Here is a 22,784-nt window from a genome sequence, read left to right on the forward strand (position 1 = left end):
CCTAGGCCAGCTATAGCAAAAATTAGTTTTGTTTTACACTCTAGGTAACCATGGGATTCTCCATACCGAGTTTGGTTTGATTTGAACAACTCCTTGACCCGATGAAAAACCCTATTTTTCAAAATTAAATATTCGAATTAATAGCAAATTTCCGTATGAAAACCCAACTTTTTTCCTAGGTAAACTATAGCAAAAACTTTTTTTGTTTTACATTTTAAGTACCCATGGGATTCTCCATGGGGAGTTTGGTTTGATTTGAACAACTCCTTGACCCGATGAAAAATACTATATTTCAAAATTAAATAATTGAAATAATAGCAAATTTCTGTATGAAAAACCAACTTTTTTCCTAGGCAACCTATAGCAAAAATTATTTTTGTTTTACCTTTTAGGTATCCATGGGATTTTCCATACCGAGTTTTGTTCGATTTGAACAACTCCTAGACCCGATGAAAAATACTATTTTTCAAAATTAAATATTTGAATTAATCGCAAATTTCCGTATAAAAACTAACTTTTTACCTAGACAAGCAACAGCAAAAATTCTTGATGCTTTACTTTTTAACTACACAGGGCATACTCCATAGCAAGTTTGGTTCGATTTGAACAACTTCATGGCCCAATCAGAAACAACTATATTTAGAATTCCCTAATCGCGAAATTCGCAAATTTCCGTATCAAGACTAGCTTTTTTCGTAGACGACCTATTCCTTATGTACTAGGTTTTAACTTCACGGGGGATACTCCATACCGGATTTGGTTTGATTTGGACAACTCCTTGATCCGATGAAAAAAACCTATTTTTAAAAATTATAATCGCAAATTTATTCGAAATAATAGCAAATTTCCGTATGAAAACCCAACAGAAAATTTCCGTATGAAAACCCAACTTTTTTCTAAGGCAATCTCTTGCAAAAATTCTTTTTGTTTTACACTCTCATTACACTGGTGATACTCCATACCGAGTTTTGTTTGACTTGAACAACTTCTTGACCCGATAAATAAGACCCATTTTTAAAATTCGCTAATCGCGAATTTAACAAATTTCCGTATGAAAAACTAACTTTTTTCTTAGGCAAGCTATAGCAAAAATTCTTTCTAATTTACACTCTAGGTATACTTGGGATACTCCATATCGAGTTTGGTTAGATTTGAACAACTCCTGGACCCGACGAAATAGACCTATTTTTAAAATTATAATCGCAAAATTATTCGAAATAATAGAAAATTTCCGTATGAAAACCCAACTTTTTTCCTAAGCAAACTATAGCAAAATTTTTTTTTGTTTTACTTTTTAGGTACCCATGGAATTCTACATACCGAGTTTGGTTCGATTTGAACAACTCCTTGACCCGATGAAAAATACTATATTTCAAAATTAAATATTTGAAATAATAGCAAATTTCTGTATGAAAACACAACTTTTTTCCGAGGCAACTTATAGCAAATATTATTTTTGTTTTACCTTCTAGGTACCCATGGAATCCTCCACACCGAGTTTGGTTCGAGTTGAACAACTCCTTGCCCCGAAGAAAAATACTATTTTTCAAAATTAAATATTTGAGTTAATCGCAAATTTCCGCATAAAAACTAACTTTTATCTAGACAAGCAACAACAAAAATTCTTGATGCTTTACTTTTTAACTACACAGGGAATACTCCATAGCAAGTTTGGTTCGATTTGAACAACTTCTTGGCCCAATCAAAAACAACTATAGTTAAAATTCCCTAATCGCGAAATTGGCAAATTTCCGTATCAAAGAATAGCTTTTTTCGTAGACAACCTATTCCTTATGTACTAGGCTTTAACTTCACAAGGGATACTCCATACCGGATTTGGTTTGATTTGGACAACTCCTTGATCCGATGAAAAAAACCTATTTTTAAAAATTATAATCGCAAATTTATTCGAAATAATAGCAAGTTTCCGTATGAAAAGCCAACTTTTTTCTAAGGCAAGCTATAGCAAAAATTCTTTTTGTTTTAAACTCTCATTACACTGGTAATACTCCATACCGAGTTTTGTTTGATTTGAACAACTTCTTGACCCGATAAAAAAGACCCATTTTTAAAATTCGCTAATCGCGAAATTAACAAATTTCCGTATGAAAAACTAACTTTTTGCCTAGGCAAGCTATAGCAAAAATTCTTTCTAATTTACACTCTAGGTATACATGGGATACTCCATATCGAGTTTGGTTAGATTTGAACAACTCCTGGACCCGACGAAATAGACCTATTTTTAAAATTAAAATCGCAAAATTATTCGAATTAATAGCAAATTTCCGTATGAAAACCCAACTTTTTTCCTAGGCAAGCTATAGCAAAAACTCTTTTTGTTTTACACCCTCATTACACTGGTGATACTCCATACCGAGTTTTGTTTGATTTGAACATTTTCTTGACCCGATAAAAAGACCTATTTTTAAAATACGCTAATCGCGAAATTCGCAAATTTCCGAATGAAAAAATAACTTTTCCTAGGCAAGCTATAGCAAAACTTATTTTTGTTTTGCCTTTTAGGTATCCATGGGATTTTCCATACCGAGTTTTGTTCGATTTGAACAACTCCTAGACCCGATGAAAAATACTATTTTTCAAAATTAAATATTTGAATTAATCGCAAATTTCCGTATAAAAACTAACTTTTTACCTAGACAAGCAACAGCAAAAATTCTTGATGCTTTACTTTTTAACTACACAGGGCATACTCCATAGCAAGTTTGGTTCGATTTGAACAACTTCATGGCCCAATCAGAAACAACTATATTTAGAATTCCCTAATCGCGAAATTCGCAAATTTCCGTATCAAGACTAGCTTTTTTCGTAGACGACCTATTCCTTATGTACTAGGTTTTAACTTCACGGGGGATACTCCATACCGGATTTGGTTTGATTTGGACAACTCCTTGATCCGATGAAAAAAACCTATTTTTAAAAATGATAATCGCAAATTTATTCGAAATAATAGCAAATTTCCGTATGAAAATCCAACAGAAAATTTCCGTATGAAAACCCAACTTTTTTCTAAGGCAATCTATAGCAAAAATTCTTTTTGTTTTACTCTCTAATTACACTGGTGATACTCCATACCGAGTTTTGTTTGACTTGAACAACTTCTTGACCCGATAAATAAGACCCATTTTTAAAATTCGCTAATCGCGAACTTAACAAATTTCCGTATGAAAAACTAACTTTTTTCCTAGGCAAGCTATAGCAAAAATTCTTTCTAATTTACACTCTAGGTATACTTGGGATACTCCATATCGAGTTTGGTTAGATTTGAACAACTCCTGGACCCGACGAAATAGACCTATTTTTAAAATTATAATCGCAAAATTATTCGAAATAATAGAAAATTTCCGTATGAAAACCCAGCTTTTTTCCTAAGCAAACTATAGCAAAATTTTTTTTTGTTTTACTTTTTAGGTACCCATGGAATTCTACATACCGAGTTTGGTTCGATTTGAACAACTCCTTGACCCGATGAAAAATACTATATTTCAAAATTAAATATTTGAAATAATAGCAAATTTCTGTATGAAAACACAACTTTTTTCCTAGGCAACTTATAGCAAATATTATTTTTGTTTTACCTTCTAGGTACCCATGGAATCCTGCACACCGAGTTTGGTTCGAGTTGAACAACTCCTTGCCCCGAAGAAAAATACTATTTTTCAAAATTAAATATTTGAGTTAATCGCAAATTTCCGTATAAAAACTAACTTTTATCTAGACAAGCAACAACAAAAATTCTTGATGCTTTACTTTTTAACTACACAGGGAATACTCCATAGCAAGTTTGGTTCGATTTGAACAACTTCTTGGCCCAATCAAAAACAACTATAGTTAAAATTCCCTAATCGCGAAATTGGCAAATTTCCGTATCAAAGAATAGCTTTTTTCGTAGACAACCTATTCCTTATGTACTAGGCTTTAACTTCACAAGGGATACTCCATACCGGATTTGGTTTGATTTGGACAACTCCTTGATCCGATGAAAAAAACCTATTTTTAAAAATTATAATCGCAAATTTATTCGAAATAATAGCAAGTTTCCGTATGAAAAGCCAACTTTTTTCTAAGGCAAGCTATAGCAAAAATTCTTTTTGTTTTAAACTCTCATTACACTGGTAATAATCCATACCGAGTTTTGTTTGATTTGAACAACTTCTTGACCCGATAAAAAAGACCCATTTTTAAAATTCGCTAATCGCGAAATTAACAAATTTCCGTATGAAAAACTAACTTTTTGCCTAGGCAAGCTATAGCAAAAATTCTTTCTAATTTACACTCTAGGTATACATGGGATACTCCATATCGAGTTTGGTTAGATTTGAACAACTCCTGGACCCGACGAAATAGACCTATTTTTAAAATTAAAATCGCAAAATTATTCGAATTAATAGCAAATTTCCGTATGAAAACCCAACTTTTTTCCTAGGCAAGCTATAGCAAAAACTCTTTTTGTTTTACACCCTCATTACACTGGTGATACTCCATACCGAGTTTTGTTTGATTTGAACATTTTCTTGACCCGAAAAAAAGACCTATTTTTAAAATACGCTAATCGCGAAATTCGCAAATTTCCGAATGAAAAAATAACTTTTCCTAGGCAAGCTATAGCAAAAATTCTTTCTGTTTTATACTCTATTTATACATGGGATACTCCATACCGAGTTTGGTTAGATTTGAAAAACTCCTGGACCCGACCAAATAGACCAATTTTTAAAATTACAATCGCAAAATTATTCGAAATAATAGCAAATTTCCGTATGAAAACCTAACTTTTTTCCTAGGCAAACTATAGCAAAAGCTCTTTTTGTTTTACACTTTCAATACAATGCTGATACTCCATGCCGAGTTTTGTTTGATTTGAACAACTTATTGACAAGATAAAAAAGACCTATTTTTAAAATTCGCTAAATCGCGAAATTCGCAAAATTCCGTATCAACAGCTAACTTTTTACCTAGACAAGCTATTGCAAAAACTCTTTTTGTTTTACACCCTCATTACACTGGTGATACTCCATACCGTGTTTTGTTTGATTTGAACATTTTCTTGACCCGATAAAAAGACCTGTTTTTAAAATACGCTAATCGCGAAATTCGCAAATTTCCGTATGAAAAAATAACTTTTTCCTAGGCAAGCTATAGCAAAAACTCTTTTTGTTTTACACCCTCATTACACTGGTGATACTCCATACCGAGTTTTGTTTGATTTGAACATTTTCTTGACCCGATAAAAAGACCTATTTTTAAAATACGCTAATCGCGAAATTCGCAAATTTCTGTATGAAAAAATAACTTTTTCCTAGGCAAGCTATAGCAAAAATTCTTTCTGTTTTACACTCTATTTATACATGGGATACTCCATACCGAGTTTGGTTAGATTTGAAAAACTCCTAGACCCGACGAAATAGACCTATTTTTAAAATTATAATCGCAAAATTATTCGAAATAATAGCAAATTTCCGTATGAAAACCTAACTTTTTTCCTAGGCAAACTATAGCAAAAATTCTTTTTGTTTTACACTCTCAATACACTGGTGATACTCCATACCGAGTTTTGTTTGATTTGAACAACTTATTGACAAGATAAAAAAGACCTATTTTTAAAATTCTCTAATCGCGAAAATCGCAAAATTCCGTATCAAAAACTAACTTTTTACCTAGACAAGCTATTGCAAAAACTCTTTTTGTTTTACACCCTCATTACACTGGTGATACTCCATACCGTGTTTTGTTTGATTTGAACATTTTCTTGACCCGATAAAAAGACCTATTTTTAAAATACGCTAATCGCAAAATTCGCAAATTTCCGTATGAAAAACTAACTTTTTTCCTAGCAAGCTATAGCAAAAACTCTTTTTGTTTTACACCCTCATTACACTGGTGATACTCCATACCGAGTTTTGTTTGATTTGAACATTTTCTTGACCCGATAAAAAGACCTATTTTTAAAATACGCTAATCGCGAAATTCGCAAATTTCCGTATGAAAAAATAACTTTTTCCTAGGCAAGCTATAGCAAAAATTCTTTCTGTTTTACACTCTACTTATACATGGGATACTCCATACCGAGTTTGGTTAGATTTGAAAAACTCCTGGACCCGACGAAATAGACCTATTTTTAAAATTATAATCGCAAAATTATTCGAAATAATAGCAAATTTCCGTATGAAAACCTAACTTTTTCCCTAGGCAAACTATAGCAAAAAATATTTTTGTTTTACACTCTCAATACACTGGTGATACTCCATACCGAGTTTTGTTTGATTTGAACATTTTCTTGACCCGATAAAAAGACCTAATTTTAAAATTCGCTAATCGCGAAATTCGCAAAATTCCGTATCAACAACTAACTTTTTACCTAGACAAGCTATTGCAAAAACTCTTTTTGTTTTACACCCTCATTACACTGGTGATACTCCATACCGTGTTTTGTTTGATTTGAATATTTTCTTGACCCGATAAAAAGACCTATTTTTAAAATACGCTAATCGCGAAATTCGCAAATTTCCGTATGAAAAAATAACTTTTTCCTCGGCAAGCTATAGCAAAAATTCTTTCTGTTTTACACTCTATTTATACAAGGGATACTCCATACCGAGTTTGGTTAGATTTGAAAAACTCCTGGACCTGACGAAATAGACCTATTTTAAAAATTATAATCGCAAAATTATTCGAAATAATAGCAAATTTCCGTATGAAAACCTAACTTTTTTCCTAGGCAAACTATAGCAAAAATTCTTTTTGTTTTACACTCTCAATACACTGGTGATACTCAATACCGAGTTTTGTTTGATTTGAACATTTTCTTGACATGATAAAAAGACCTATTTTTAAAATTCGCTAATCGCGAAATTCGCAAAATTCCTTATCAACAACTAACTTTTTACCTAGACAAGCTATTGCAAAAATTCTTTCTGTTTTACACTCTATTTATACATGGGATACTCCATACCGAGTTTGGTTAGATTTGAAAAACTCCTGGACCCGACGAAATAGACCTATTTTTAAAATTAAAATCGCAAAATTATTCGAAATAATAGCAAATTTCCGTATGAAAACCTAACTTTTTTCCTAGGCAAACTACAGCAAAAATTCTTTTTGTTTTACACCCTCATTACACTGGTGATACTCCATACCGTGTTTTGTTTGATTTGAATATTTTCTTGACCCGATAAAAAGACCTATTTTTAAAATACGCTAATCTCGAAATTCGCAAATTTCCGTATGAAAAACTAACTTTTTTCCTAGGCAAGCTATAGCAAAAACTCTTTTTGTTTTACACCCTCATTACACTGGTGGTACTCCATACCGAGTTTTGTTTGATTTGAACATTTTCTTGACCCGATAAAAAGCCCTATTTTTAAAATACGCTAATCGCGAAATTCGCAAATTTCCGTATGAAAAAATAACTTTTTCCTAGGCAAGCTGTAGCAAAAATTCTTTCTGTTTTACACTCTGTTTATACATGGGATACTCCATACCGAGTTTGGTTAGATTTGAAAAACTCCTGGACCCGACGAAATAGACCTATTTTTAAAATTATAATCGCAAAATTATTCGAAATAATAGCAAATTTCCGTATGAAAACCTAACTTTTTTCCTAGGCAAACTATAGCAAAAACTCTTTTTGTTTTACACCCTCATTACACTGGTGATACTCCATACCGTGTTTTGTTTGATTTGAATATTTTCTTGACCCGATAAAAAGTCCTATTTTTAAAATACGCTAATCGCGAAATTCGCAAATTTCCGTATGAAAAACTAACTTTTTTCCTAGGCAAGCTATAGCAAAAACTCTTTTTGTTTTACACCCTCATTACACTGGTGATACTCCATACCGAGTTTTGTTTGATTTGAACATTTTCTTGACCCGATAAAAAGACCTATTTTTAAAATACGCTAATCGCGAAATTCGCAAATTTGCGTATGAAAAACTAACTTTTTTCCTAGGCAAGCTATAGCAAAAACTCTTTTTGTTTTACACCCTCATTGCACTGGTGATACTCCATACCGAGTTTTGTTTGATTTGAACATTTTCTTGACCCGATAAAAAGACCTATTTTTAAAATACGCTAATCGCGAAATTCGCAAATTTCCGTATGAAAAAATAACTTTTTCCTAGGCAAGCTAGAGCAAAAATTCTTTCTGTTTTACACTCTATTTATACATGGGATACTCCATACCGAGTTTGGTTAGATTTGAAATACTCCTGGACCCGACGAAATAGACCTATTTTTAAAATTATAATCGCAAAATTATTCGAAATAATAGCAAATTTCCGTATGAAAACCTAACTTTTTTCCTAGGCAAACTATAGCAAAAAATATTTTTGTTTTACACTCTCAATACACTGGTGATACTCCATACCGAGTTTTGTTTGATTTGAACATTTTCTTGACCCGATAAAAAGACCTAATTTTAAAATTCGCTAATCGCGAAATTCGCAAAATTCCGTATCAACAACTAACTTTTTACCTAGACAAGCTATTGCAAAAACTCTTTTTGTTTTACACCCTCATTACACTGGTGATACTCCATACCGTGTTTTGTTTGATTTGAATATTTTCTTGACCCGATAAAAAGACCTATTTTTAAAATACGCTAATCGCGAAATTCGCAAATTTCCGTATGAAAAACTAACTTTTTTCCTAGGCAAGCTATAGCAAAAACTCTTTTTGTTTTACACGCTCATTACACTGGAGATACTCCATACCGAGTTTTGTTTGATTTGAACATTTTCTTGACCCGATAAAAAGACCTATTTTTAAAATACGCTAATCGCGAAATTCGCAAATTTCCGTATGAAAAAATAACTTTTTCCTCGGCAAGCTATAGCAAAAATTCTTTCTGTTTTACACTCTATTTATACAAGGGATACTCCATACCGAGTTTGGTTAGATTTGAAAAACTCCTGGACCTGACGAAATAGACCTATTTTAAAAATTATAATCGCAAAATTATTCGAAATAATAGCAAATTTCCGTATGAAAACCTAACTTTTTTCCTAGGCAAACTATAGCAAAAATTCTTTTTGTTTTACACTCTCAATACACTGGTGATACTCCATACCGAGTTTTGTTTGATTTGAACATTTTCTTGACATGATAAAAAGACCTATTTTTAAAATTCGCTAATCGCGAAATTCGCAAAATTCCTTATCAACAACTAACTTTTTACCTAGACAAGCTATTGCAAAAATTCTTTCTGTTTTACACTCTATTTATACATGGGATACTCCATACCGAGTTTGGTTAGATTTGAAAAACTCCTGGACCCGACGAAATAGACCTATTTTTAAAATTAAAATCGCAAAATTATTCGAAATAATAGCAAATTTCCGTATGAAAACCTAACTTTTTTCCTAGGCAAACTACAGCAAAAATTCTTTTTGTTTTACACTCTACTTATACATGGGATACTCCATACCGAGTTTGGTTAGATTTGAAAAACTCCTGGACCCGACGAAATAGACCTATTTTTAAAATTATAATCGCAAAATTATTCGAAATAATAGCAAATTTCCGTATGAAAACCTAACTTTTTCCCTAGGCAAACTATAGCAAAAAATATTTTTGTTTTACACTCTCAATACACTGGTGATACTCCATACCGAGTTTTGTTTGATTTGAACATTTTCTTGACCCGATAAAAAGACCTAATTTTAAAATTCGCTAATCGCGAAATTCGCAAAATTCCGTATCAACAACTAACTTTTTACCTAGACAAGCTATTGCAAAAACTCTTTTTGTTTTACACCCTCATTACACTGGTGATACTCCATACCGTGTTTTGTTTGATTTGAATATTTTCTTGACCCGATAAAAAGACCTATTTTTAAAATACGCTAATCGCGAAATTCGCAAATTTCCGTATGAAAAAATAACTTTTTCCTCGGCAAGCTATAGCAAAAATTCTTTCTGTTTTACACTCTATTTATACAAGGGATACTCCATACCGAGTTTGGTTAGATTTGAAAAACTCCTGGACCTGACGAAATAGACCTATTTTAAAAATTATAATCGCAAAATTATTCGAAATAATAGCAAATTTCCGTATGAAAACCTAACTTTTTTCCTAGGCAAACTATAGCAAAAATTCTTTTTGTTTTACACTCTCAATACACTGGTGATACTCAATACCGAGTTTTGTTTGATTTGAACATTTTCTTGACATGATAAAAAGACCTATTTTTAAAATTCGCTAATCGCGAAATTCGCAAAATTCCTTATCAACAACTAACTTTTTACCTAGACAAGCTATTGCAAAAATTCTTTCTGTTTTACACTCTATTTATACATGGGATACTCCATACCGAGTTTGGTTAGATTTGAAAAACTCCTGGACCCGACGAAATAGACCTATTTTTAAAATTAAAATCGCAAAATTATTCGAAATAATAGCAAATTTCCGTATGAAAACCTAACTTTTTTCCTAGGCAAACTACAGCAAAAATTCTTTTTGTTTTACACCCTCATTACACTGGTGATACTCCATACCGTGTTTTGTTTGATTTGAATATTTTCTTGACCCGATAAAAAGACCTATTTTTAAAATACGCTAATCTCGAAATTCGCAAATTTCCGTATGAAAAACTAACTTTTTTCCTAGGCAAGCTATAGCAAAAACTCTTTTTGTTTTACACCCTCATTACACTGGTGGTACTCCATACCGAGTTTTGTTTGATTTGAACATTTTCTTGACCCGATAAAAAGCCCTATTTTTAAAATACGCTAATCGCGAAATTCGCAAATTTCCGTATGAAAAAATAACTTTTTCCTAGGCAAGCTGTAGCAAAAATTCTTTCTGTTTTACACTCTGTTTATACATGGGATACTCCATACCGAGTTTGGTTAGATTTGAAAAACTCCTGGACCCGACGAAATAGACCTATTTTTAAAATTATAATCGCAAAATTATTCGAAATAATAGCAAATTTCCGTATGAAAACCTAACTTTTTTCCTAGGCAAACTATAGCAAAAACTCTTTTTGTTTTACACCCTCATTACACTGGTGATACTCCATACCGTGTTTTGTTTGATTTGAATATTTTCTTGACCCGATAAAAAGTCCTATTTTTAAAATACGCTAATCGCGAAATTCGCAAATTTCCGTATGAAAAACTAACTTTTTTCCTAGGCAAGCTATAGCAAAAACTCTTTTTGTTTTACACCCTCATTACACTGGTGATACTCCATACCGAGTTTTGTTTGATTTGAACATTTTCTTGACCCGATAAAAAGACCTATTTTTAAAATACGCTAATCGCGAAATTCGCAAATTTGCGTATGAAAAACTAACTTTTTTCCTAGGCAAGCTATAGCAAAAACTCTTTTTGTTTTACACCCTCATTGCACTGGTGATACTCCATACCGAGTTTTGTTTGATTTGAACATTTTCTTGACCCGATAAAAAGACCTATTTTTAAAATACGCTAATCGCGAAATTCGCAAATTTCCGTATGAAAAAATAACTTTTTCCTAGGCAAGCTAGAGCAAAAATTCTTTCTGTTTTACACTCTATTTATACATGGGATACTCCATACCGAGTTTGGTTAGATTTGAAATACTCCTGGACCCGACGAAATAGACCTATTTTTAAAATTATAATCGCAAAATTATTCGAAATAATAGCAAATTTCCGTATGAAAACCTAACTTTTTTCCTAGGCAAACTATAGCAAAAAATATTTTTGTTTTACACTCTCAATACACTGGTGATACTCCATACCGAGTTTTGTTTGATTTGAACATTTTCTTGACCCGATAAAAAGACCTAATTTTAAAATTCGCTAATCGCGAAATTCGCAAAATTCCGTATCAACAACTAACTTTTTACCTAGACAAGCTATTGCAAAAACTCTTTTTGTTTTACACCCTCATTACACTGGTGATACTCCATACCGTGTTTTGTTTGATTTGAATATTTTCTTGACCCGATAAAAAGACCTATTTTTAAAATACGCTAATCGCGAAATTCGCAAATTTCCGTATGAAAAACTAACTTTTTTCCTAGGCAAGCTATAGCAAAAACTCTTTTTGTTTTACACGCTCATTACACTGGAGATACTCCATACCGAGTTTTGTTTGATTTGAACATTTTCTTGACCCGATAAAAAGACCTATTTTTAAAATACGCTAATCGCGAAATTCGCAAATTTCCGTATGAAAAAATAACTTTTTCCTCGGCAAGCTATAGCAAAAATTCTTTCTGTTTTACACTCTATTTATACAAGGGATACTCCATACCGAGTTTGGTTAGATTTGAAAAACTCCTGGACCTGACGAAATAGACCTATTTTAAAAATTATAATCGCAAAATTATTCGAAATAATAGCAAATTTCCGTATGAAAACCTAACTTTTTTCCTAGGCAAACTATAGCAAAAATTCTTTTTGTTTTACACTCTCAATACACTGGTGATACTCCATACCGAGTTTTGTTTGATTTGAACATTTTCTTGACATGATAAAAAGACCTATTTTTAAAATTCGCTAATCGCGAAATTCGCAAAATTCCTTATCAACAACTAACTTTTTACCTAGACAAGCTATTGCAAAAATTCTTTCTGTTTTACACTCTATTTATACATGGGATACTCCATACCGAGTTTGGTTAGATTTGAAAAACTCCTGGACCCGACGAAATAGACCTATTTTTAAAATTAAAATCGCAAAATTATTCGAAATAATAGCAAATTTCCGTATGAAAACCTAACTTTTTTCCTAGGCAAACTACAGCAAAAATTCTTTTTGTTTTACACCCTCATTACACTGGTGATACTCCATGCCGTGTTTTGTTTGATTTGAATATTTTCTTGACCCGATAAAAAGACCTATTTTTAAAATACGCTAATCTCGAAATTCGCAAATTTCCGTATGAAAAACTAACTTTTTTCCTAGGCAAGCTATAGCAAAAACTCTTTTTGTTTTACACCCTCATTACACTGGTGGTACTCCATACCGAGTTTTGTTTGATTTGAACATTTTCTTGACCCGATAAAAAGACCTATTTTTAAAATACGCTAATCGCGAAATTCGCAAATTTCCGTATGAAAAAATAACTTTTTCCTAGGCAAGCTGTAGCAAAAAATCTTTCTGTTTTACACTCTATTTATACATGGGATACTCCATACCGAGTTTGGTTAGATTTGAAAAACTCCTGGACCCGACGAAATAGACCTATTTTTAAAATTATAATCGCAAAATTATTCGAAATAATAGCAAATTTCCGTATGAAAACCTAACTTTTTTCCTAGGCAAACTATAGCAAAAACTCTTTTTGTTTTACACCCTCATTACACTGGTGATACTCCATACCGTGTTTTGTTTGATTTGAATATTTTCTTGACCCGATAAAAAGACCTATTTTTAAAATACGCTAATCGCGAAATTCGCAAATTTCCGTATGAAAAACTAACTTTTTTCCTAGGCAAGCTATAGCAAAAACTCTTTTTGTTTTACACCCTCATTACACTGGTGATACTCCATACCGAGTTTTGTTTGATTTGAACATTTTCTTGACCCGATAAAAAGACCTATTTTTAAAATACGCTAATCGCGAAATTCGCAAATTTGCGTATGAAAAACTAACTTTTTTCCTAGGCAAGCTATAGCAAAAACTCTTTTTGTTTTACACCCTCATTGCACTGGTGATACTCCATACCGAGTTTTGTTTGATTTGAACATTTTCTTGACCCGATAAAAAGACCTATTTTTAAAATACGCTAATCGCGAAATTCGCAAATTTCCGTATGAAAAAATAACTTTTTCCTAGGCAAGCTATAGCAAAAATTCTTTCTGTTTTACACTCTATTTATACATGGGATACTCCATACCGAGTTTGGTTAGATTTGAAAAACTCCTGGACCCGACGAAATAGACCTATTTTTAAAATTATAATCGCAAAATTATTCGAAATAATAGCAAATTTCCGTATGAAAACCTAACTTTTTTCCTAGGCAAACTATAGCAAAAATTCTTTTTGTTTTACACTCTCAATACACTGGTGATACTCCATACCGAGTTTTGTTTGATTTGAACATTTTCTTGACCCGATAAAAAGACCTATTTTTAAATTTCGCTAATCGCGAAATTCGCAAAATTCCGTATCAACAACTAACTTTTTACCTAGACAAGCTATTGCAAAAACTCTTTTTGTTTTACACACTCATTACACTGGTGATACTCCATACCGTGTTTTGTTTGATTTGAATATTTTCTTGACCCGATAAAAAGACATATTTTTAAAATACGCTAATCGCGAAATTCGCAAATTTCTGTATGAAAAAATAACTTTTTCCTAGGCAAGCTATAGCAAAAATTCTTTCTGTTTTACACTCTATTTATACATGGGATACTCCATACCGAGTTTGGCTAGATTTGAAAAACTCCTAGACCCGACGAAATAGGCCTATTTTTAAAATTATAATCGCAAAATTATTCGAAATAATAGCAAATTTCCGTATGAAAAACTAACTTTTTTCCTAGGCAAGCTATAGCAAAAACTCTTTTTGTTTTACACCCTCATTACACTGGTGATACTCCATACCGAGTTTTGTTTGATTTGAACATTTTCTTGACCCGATAAAAAGACCTATTTTTAAAATACGCTAATCGCGAAATTCGCAAATTTCTGTATGAAAAAATAACTTTTTCCTAGGCAAGCTATAGCAAAAATTCTTTCTGTTTTACACTCTATTTATACATGGGATACTCCATACCGAGTTTGGTTAGATTTGAAAAACTCCTAGACCCGACGAAATAGACCTATTTTTAAAATTATAATCGCAAAATTATTCGAAATAATAGCAAATTTCCGTATGAAAACCTAACTTTTTTCCTAGGCAAACTATAGCAAAAATTCTTTTTGTTTTACACTCTCAATACACTGGTGATACTCCATACCGAGTTTTGTTTGATTTGAACAACTTATTGACAAGATAAAAAAGACCTATTTTTAAAATTCGCTAATCGCGAAATTCGCAAATTTCCGTATGAACAACTAACTTTTTCCTAGACAAGCTTTAGCAAAAATTCTTTGTGTTTTACACTTGCCTTTTCCAGAGGCTAGCAATACCAAAATTCTTTTTCATTAGATTCTATATACACTGGGGATACTCCATACCAAGTTTGGTTCAATTTGGAGAACTCTATGACCCTATCAAAAAGACTTATTTTTAAAAATACTTATTCGTAATAATCAAAGTGTTTCAAAACGCTGATGAAATATAGATCACCTAGGAAAGCAAACTTTACAAACTTGTTTTTATTTTCATCTAGTTAAAAACAAGTAAGAAAAATCTAACAGTACTAATCATGCTCAAGTGTTTTAACACGCTGATGAAACATAAATCACCTAGGAAAGCAAACTTTATAAGCTTGTTTTTAATTGCATCTAATTTGAAAGCCTGGACATCAGTTGACTTTGCAACACGATAAGCGAGAGGTTCAAAAGAGTCTGAATCTCATGGCAAATTCCATTGACCTCAGATCAACTACAATTATCGCAACAATTTCGTACAGCTGTACAAAACATTGCAACTCCGAATCTTGCTCTTTGAAAAGCAAAATCTGGCCAACTATGGTTTCACCGTTCTCATCGATGAGGAAAAAACGGTTGGCGTTTGATTTTGTATAATTCTGACTATCAAAATAAAAGCGCCCTCAATATCTACAGAACAAACGGGCTTCGGGAAACTTGTCTTGGGTTTCATATTAAAAAAATGTTTCTTTCTAAGCACAAATCCTTCGTGATACCAGTTGGTTTGTTTTCTTCCCAGATTTTCAATATAAGCATTTAGATGGTCGTCTTTCACTTCGAAGCTTTCAAGTTGTCGGTTTCGTATATATCGACTATCGATCAAAACTGCAGGTATTGACACTTCCCGTCAGAGTTTTCATCAGATGATTGTTGGCATTTTCAAACATCGTAGCTGTAGTAGTCCATAACGGGCCGATTGTTTTGCACTGCCGAGCCAGGTGTTGCAGCAAATGGAAGTTGATTGAGTCAAATTTCTTTAGAGGATAACGAAACGACATGTTATAGCAGAAAACCTCCAGAATATGTACATATAAATTTGCATTTGAGGTATTCTCGTACATTGACTGCAGTGAAAACACCAGGTAGTTGAGATTTTACATGTTCTTATTATGTGCAGCAGAACTCTCAGAAAACTTTCGAAAAATTAAGGGTGAAAAATAGAGCAAGAAAGTTTTCAATGCATTTGCTTTGAAGTGTTCAATTGAACTGAGAGACCCAATTGACCTTTTGAACTCGTTGGGAAGAACTACTTGGCAAGTTGCATTGTCAATTGCGCTTAGTTCAGTCAAACTTAGTTGCTCGACAAATAATTTTATGACGTCACTGGCCACACTATTAAGGCACTGATGCATCGTGTCTACTGGACACGTCAAGGGAAGATTTGGGATGATGTCATGCAGTTTAGAACTTCCTTTAACGCCTAGTGTGTCCACCCCTGGGTCTTTCTCTTTCCTCGACTTACTTTCCTCAACACTTCCGCTCTCAGCCTGCATAACAAGAATATGATGCTCAGCAGGGTTCCGCTTTGAGAAGGATTTACTGTTTGAATAAGAGTGAGTTCATGGAAATATTTGAAACCCTCGCATGGTACAAAGATCGCAGACGTAATAACCTTTGAATTTTTTTCATATTCAAAACATCATCCTGCACACAAGGTCTACCACGAGAAAAATTGTTGTAAAACTGATTTCGTATAATCTCCCTTTGTAAAAAATGTTCTGGGGTTTTGCAAGTTCAGATCTGTAGTGTTCAAATATAGGGTCCCAGAAAACTTTTCCTTTTCCGTACCAAAATGAGCAAAGAAAGACGTTGTCAAATGAAGCTCTTAATTTTGGCGGAAAATCAGCAAGGGCAACCCCAACAGGGTAGGCTGAGCAATGACTTGACTTTCGAACTTCAACTCCATCTATGTTTAAAATGAGTTTCACGTTGATTGTCTGGTCATCGAAAAGAATTGTTAGCTTGAGATCCGTTTCGGTTTCTGGGTTAGCGTAATCTACAATTTCGTTGATGTACTCCTTTAGTTTTTCTGCAAAGTTAAGAAAAATAACTTCTCCGCTGGCACTTTTTTCTGTGTCCTTTACGTAGAGGTCCGTTAATTTCTTAATTTGACTTTTTATAAAATTGGGAGTAGGCACATTGTCGCGGGGATGAATAATTTCTTGCCATTTCAGCAGATCAAACAAAACTTCTTCGGGTAGACAAAGTCGAGCAGCAACTGCAAATAAACCCATTGACGCATTATGAACAGTTTCATTCGAGTTACAAGTTAACGGATTCGAAGAAAACTGAAAATTTCTTTCTGCCACATCAGTGCCATCACTGTCATCAAGATCATCTTTGTCATAATCATTGGAGGTCACCTCAGATTCTTCTCCAATTGGGAGTTCAAATTCAGGTTTGGGTTCAAAAGAGGCTTTGGTTTCAAGGTAATCGTCAGCAGAACATTGCGAACTCACTTGTGTATCTGTTTCCTCAGTTTCAACTTCCGAAGAGCGAGTGGCATCTATCTGGTGTATGAAGGTTCTGATTTCGCGACTCGAACTTTCTAAGATTCTTCTTTTGACCCGCCTTTTCTGTTGATTTCTAAACTTTCTTTTTGCCGAAAGTTCACAATCAGTCGGTGTACCAATGCTAGACTGACTTGCAGTGTAGTTGGCACTACTCTCACCAGATCCTAAGATTGCACTTGTGGTACTTGACGAAAATGTCAGCTGAGTGGGGACATCAGGACTTTGGTATCGAGGAGTCGTTGGTTCTAAATTTTCTCGGTTTAGCGGGACGTGCTTTTCCTTATGTGGGCACCTACATTTAAGACTAGCGTCTTTGAAGTAGTTTGATCCGTAACTCACAGTTGTTTCTTCACCAAGCCCTATGGAGTCTATTACTTGACCAAACACGCACTTGTTGTGGGGGAGAAAAGAACTTGTGTATCCTAAGAAAAACTTCGTATTAGACGAACAAGAGTGATTTGCGAAACGAATGGGGCCAAGCAGTACTACTTCATCTTGTTCAAGCTCGCCACGCTTTACAGACAAATCGGACATCTCATTTTGCAGTTCAAGAGGAACAGTTTCAATTGGGCCCACAGGAAAAAGCCTAAGCGGTTGCAATGAAGGTTTTAATACCTTTCCCGTATTGTTGAAGAGGCCATAGCCGGGCGAAGCGGATAAAATCCGCTGAGTGGACATAGCGATGCAGGTAGAAACACCCGCAAACACGAACCTAAAATTCGAATCTATTGTACCTGGTGAAACGGATAGAATCCTAATTTAATGCCATTTACTTGGTCATCTGCGAAAAACGGCTTGAGGGTTTTTTTGGGAGGTGCATTAGCGGAAGCATAAAGTCTGCCGATTCGTTTACGGTCCATGTTTTCAACAACAATATCTAAAAACGATACACAAACGATAAACACTTAGCGACTAATACATCACATTAGAAACTTCCAACCAATAGTTTAATATTACAGATATAGTAGTAAGCGCGTATTGGGTACTGGCAAATAGCCTATCGAATTCGCCTTGACGAGAGCTTTCCAACGATATAACTTTTGTATGGGTCACAAGGGGGGAGGGGTGAGATCGCAACGTGCTCTGTGGGGACGTGCTCTGGGCGGAACGTGCTCTGGGGGACGTGCTCTCGTGTTCTGGGGGGGGGGGTTCGCCATCCATCAATCTTCTCATTCTACTTCCTTTGCCGTTCGACGTTCGCTATGTGAGCTTTCGGAAATTTCCATTTCATTTCACCTTCATCTTTTTACATGCTAACCTCGGGGAAGTGGGAGGCAGTCAATGAGCCCCTCTCTGCTGTCACTTCACGTGACAGCACACGAATAAGCACGTCACTTGACTAGATGGACGCGGTAAAAGAAAGTTTCACTCTGTCATCTGGGTAAGAAGTTATAAAGATGAAGTAAATTAACGAATTAGTAAAAGTAATATATTCGAGAAGCACTCTAGCTGGGGAATATAGTGCGATCATTCGAAACTCTTAATTCGAACGATAAGTCATTAAAATAAGAATTGCAGATGGGTGGGTGATGGGGGGGGGGGTTGGTGGTTATGGGCCTGGTATGCGTCCGAAAAAGGCTTATATCTCGAAAACTACTGAACGAAATTTAAAAAATGAATATGTTTTGGAATCAGCATGAACTGGGGCATCAACTTGGCGTTAAAGAAAATTAAAAAACTAAAGGAATAAAAACTCGATTATTTACATTTTGGCTGAAATTTGCCTATTTTCAGCAAAGTTTGGAAAATCGAAAAATTAGGCAATGAAATTAGATCGAAACTTTTCAACCCTTATATATTCGTAAATAAAACTAAATGAGCAAAAAAATGATCTAATATACTTCCAAAAACGATTTGTATCAAAAAAGTTATTAAACTAAACAACTTTGAAAATTTGAAAATTTTCTGAAAATCGACCCTGATTTCGGTCTCTACATTGCTCTCGCATTCTCTTGTTTGGCAATGCTATAAAAACATAATTAGATGGCCGTTGGAAGCGGGATCTCTAGTTTACTATGATACCAAAAACTTGTATGTTTTGTCTTAAAAAAGTGGGAAATTTAGTCAAAGTACCACAAAAAAGCCCAATTTTTGGCCCGTAAATCGCTAATTTTTGAAAATTTTAAATACAAATAAACTAAATCGAAAGTAGATCCATATATATATATATATTGAAAGTACACTATCACGGCAACAAAATGAGCCTACATAGACTTTCTAACTCGTCTTCTTCAAAAAGTTATTAACAAATGTTTTTCATGAAGTTCGAAGTTCGACATTTTCTTCACCTAATTCGACGATTCATTAAAACTTTGTGAAGAAATCAAAATATTGGCATTTACTTCCACGCAAACTCATAAAGTACATTATCACGACAACAAAATGGGCTAACATAGACTTTCTAATTCGTCTTCTTCAAAAAGTTATTAACAGAGGTTTTTCATGAAATTCGACATTTTATTCACCTAATTCGACGGTTCATTAAAACTTTGTAAACATTGTAAAGTAAAATATTGGCATTTAATTCCACACAAACTCATAGAATACGTTATCACGGCAAAAAACGGGCTAATATAGGCTTCTCAACTCGTCCTTTTCAAAAAGCTGTTAACAAACGTTTTTAATGAAGTTCGACATTAAGTTTGACAATAAGTTCGACATTTTCTTCACCTAATTGGAGATTTCATTAAAATTCTGTATACAAATCAGACTTTTGGCTTTTATTTCTCCACAATTTCAAAACGTTTATTATCGGGGCAGCAAAACGGGCTAATATAGACTTCTCAACTCGTCTTTTTCAAAAAGTTTTTAACAAACGTTTTTAATGAAGTTCTACATTTTCTTCACCTAATTGGAGATTTCTTTAAAATTCTGTATACAAATCAAACTATTGGCTTTTATCTCTACACAATCTCAACACTTTCAGTATCAGGGCAACAAAACGGGCTAAAATAGACTTTCTAACTTGTCTTTTTCGAAATGCTATTAACAAAAGTTTTTCATTAAGTTCTACATTTTCTTCACCCAATTCGCTCAAGAGTGTAATAAAGAGTGGAATAAAGAGTGTAATTATAGTGTATTTTTAAAAGTGTAATAAGGGTGTACTAAAGAGTGTAAAGAGTGTACATAAAAGTGTAATTTTCTCAAAATTACACCATTACACTCTTATCCCTGCTAATTAAGAGTGGAATTGACTTTACACCCTTATTCTCGCTTAATAACGGTGGAATACGGGTGTACGCCTCAGCCCGGGTATAAAGTGTCTTAGAAAACTAACGAAATTTGTTACGGCTCTGATTAAGGCGGTATCAAGTTTTCTAAGGTATTTTATTCTTCAGAATATTAATCTGCCAGATTTAAAAATCTCCCACAAGGCAACTCTCAGACCCGTTTCGGTTATAGCTGATATTTGATTCAGTCTTGCATCTATTAATAAATTTGTTTGTTTTGTTTGATGTAACGTTTGCATATACACATGTATATGTATAAATATATATATATATATATATATATATATATATATATATATATATATATATATATATATATATAAATGCTTATATCATTATGAAGGTGTAAATTGTCAGTTCTGGAGAGTACGGTTTAACGGAGGAAAAGGTGAAACACTTCATTGCTAGTTGTTCATAGTTGTCGTTTTGGTGCCGTATGTGTTGGTAATCTCACTTGAATCAAAAGCTAATAAATACGGTAAGAGTCGCTCGAAAACAATGTGCAGTTTTCATTGACTAATTGATTATACTATTTGGGTCAAAGTATAAAATTTTCAGTTATTCGGCAATTTTTTCCATTTTGAGGAACTCCAAGTGCTGCCTGGAAAGCCCTCGCAATCATCTGGACTATTCTACTGGCACTTGGAATCCCACGTGGACTCTTCTTCAAAGTGAACCAAATCTTTATGTGTGCAAGTGATCCCCCTGTTTTGGTGAAGGTCACAACTTTCGTGGGACTTATTGCCGTGTTAATAACATGTGTACTATCTATCGTCTTCATAATTGGACTAAGATTGAGGAAAGGCGGCACGAAACGATCCGACAAAGTTGTACGTAATTTGTTTGCTTTAAACTAAGAACCTTGTTAAGAATGAAGGGTAAGTTACAAAGCAGATTTGTTGACAATCATAATAACATTTGGCGTTCTCCACACTTTCATCAGATATGAACAAAGTTTTGATCAGCAATGTTTTGTAAGCTTTTATGAGCGTTTTTGTATTCTTTCTGTTATTGCCCCCCCCCCCCACAATACAAACTTAGTTCCCCGCAGCGTAGTGAGTGCATAGTTTTTACAGGCCACAATCGAACGCGGCATATTGTTAAACAATACACTATACAGCATGTCCAACTGGAAGGATTAATGACATACTGGGAGTGTATTAATCGAACAGATTATAGTTAGTCTTCCTTGAAACTTAGGGCAATCCTTTAATTCAATGAAACGTTTGCTCTGATATATAATAACGCTGACATTATAATCATTGAATATATCACGTGAGTCGAGGAATTTTCAGAATTTTAAGTGACGAATAAAAAAAACTGCGACAAATCCTAATTTAATTTTCAATTAATGTCGAAAAAAGTTGAAAAAGCGTGGTAAACTTTTTCCTGTTTCCTGCTTAACACTGCTCTGATGATGAACTGTCTCTTGTTCACAATTGGATCAAGTGTTCACTATGGACTGCTTTTTTTCCGAGTGGAGGACAGAGAACAGCAAGGAACTCTCTTCAAGCTGTCTCAATTGGCAGCTTCCATCTCTGCATTCAGAGCCCCCATCTACTTGACCATGGCACCCATGAGAAAAGCACTCAACCGGGCTATTAAACTCAACTGACTGGTCTGAATAATAAACTCATAAACATATTGTATCCCATATTTTCACCCTGGTCTCTCGCTAAATATCAATTTTTCCTCCTTTCTGTTTCAATGGTGACCAAAACCAGAATATCAGATGGCAGTTACGTTTGACTATAAAATTAGGCATATGCTGGCTCAATCATTCATGGCCCATACTCGTTTGTCATGATATACGCTTTATTTTTGAACCGGCCGATGTTGACCAAGTTAGAAATTTTCTTTTCGACATTTTTATTTCAGACACAAAAATGAACTAGTTGTAAATAATATATTGGATAACTTAAGGGAACAAAGATAATCAGTACTGAGCAATTTTTTGTAAAATACTCAAAAGCTCAAATCAGCTAAAA

At 33.8% G+C, this 22,784-nt stretch overlaps 1 protein-coding gene across 1 annotated transcript in view; it reads left to right on the top strand.

Moving 5' to 3' along the window:
- The window catches only part of LOC142351652 (uncharacterized), a 110,988-nt gene extending 88,577 nt beyond the window's left edge, over positions 1-22,411 (top strand). The window contains exons 4-5 of the mRNA XM_075403792.1: positions 21,382-21,630; positions 22,275-22,411. Of these exons, the coding sequence (XP_075259907.1) occupies positions 21,382-21,630; positions 22,275-22,411 (386 nt within the window). The remainder of the gene's footprint in view (positions 1-21,381; positions 21,631-22,274) is intronic.
- Positions 22,412-22,784: the final 373 nt, after the last annotated feature.

This window comes from Convolutriloba macropyga, chromosome 13 (assembly GCF_964194025.1).
Source record: "Convolutriloba macropyga chromosome 13, txConMacr16.3, whole genome shotgun sequence".
NCBI lineage: Eukaryota > Metazoa > Xenacoelomorpha > Acoela > Convolutidae > Convolutriloba > Convolutriloba macropyga.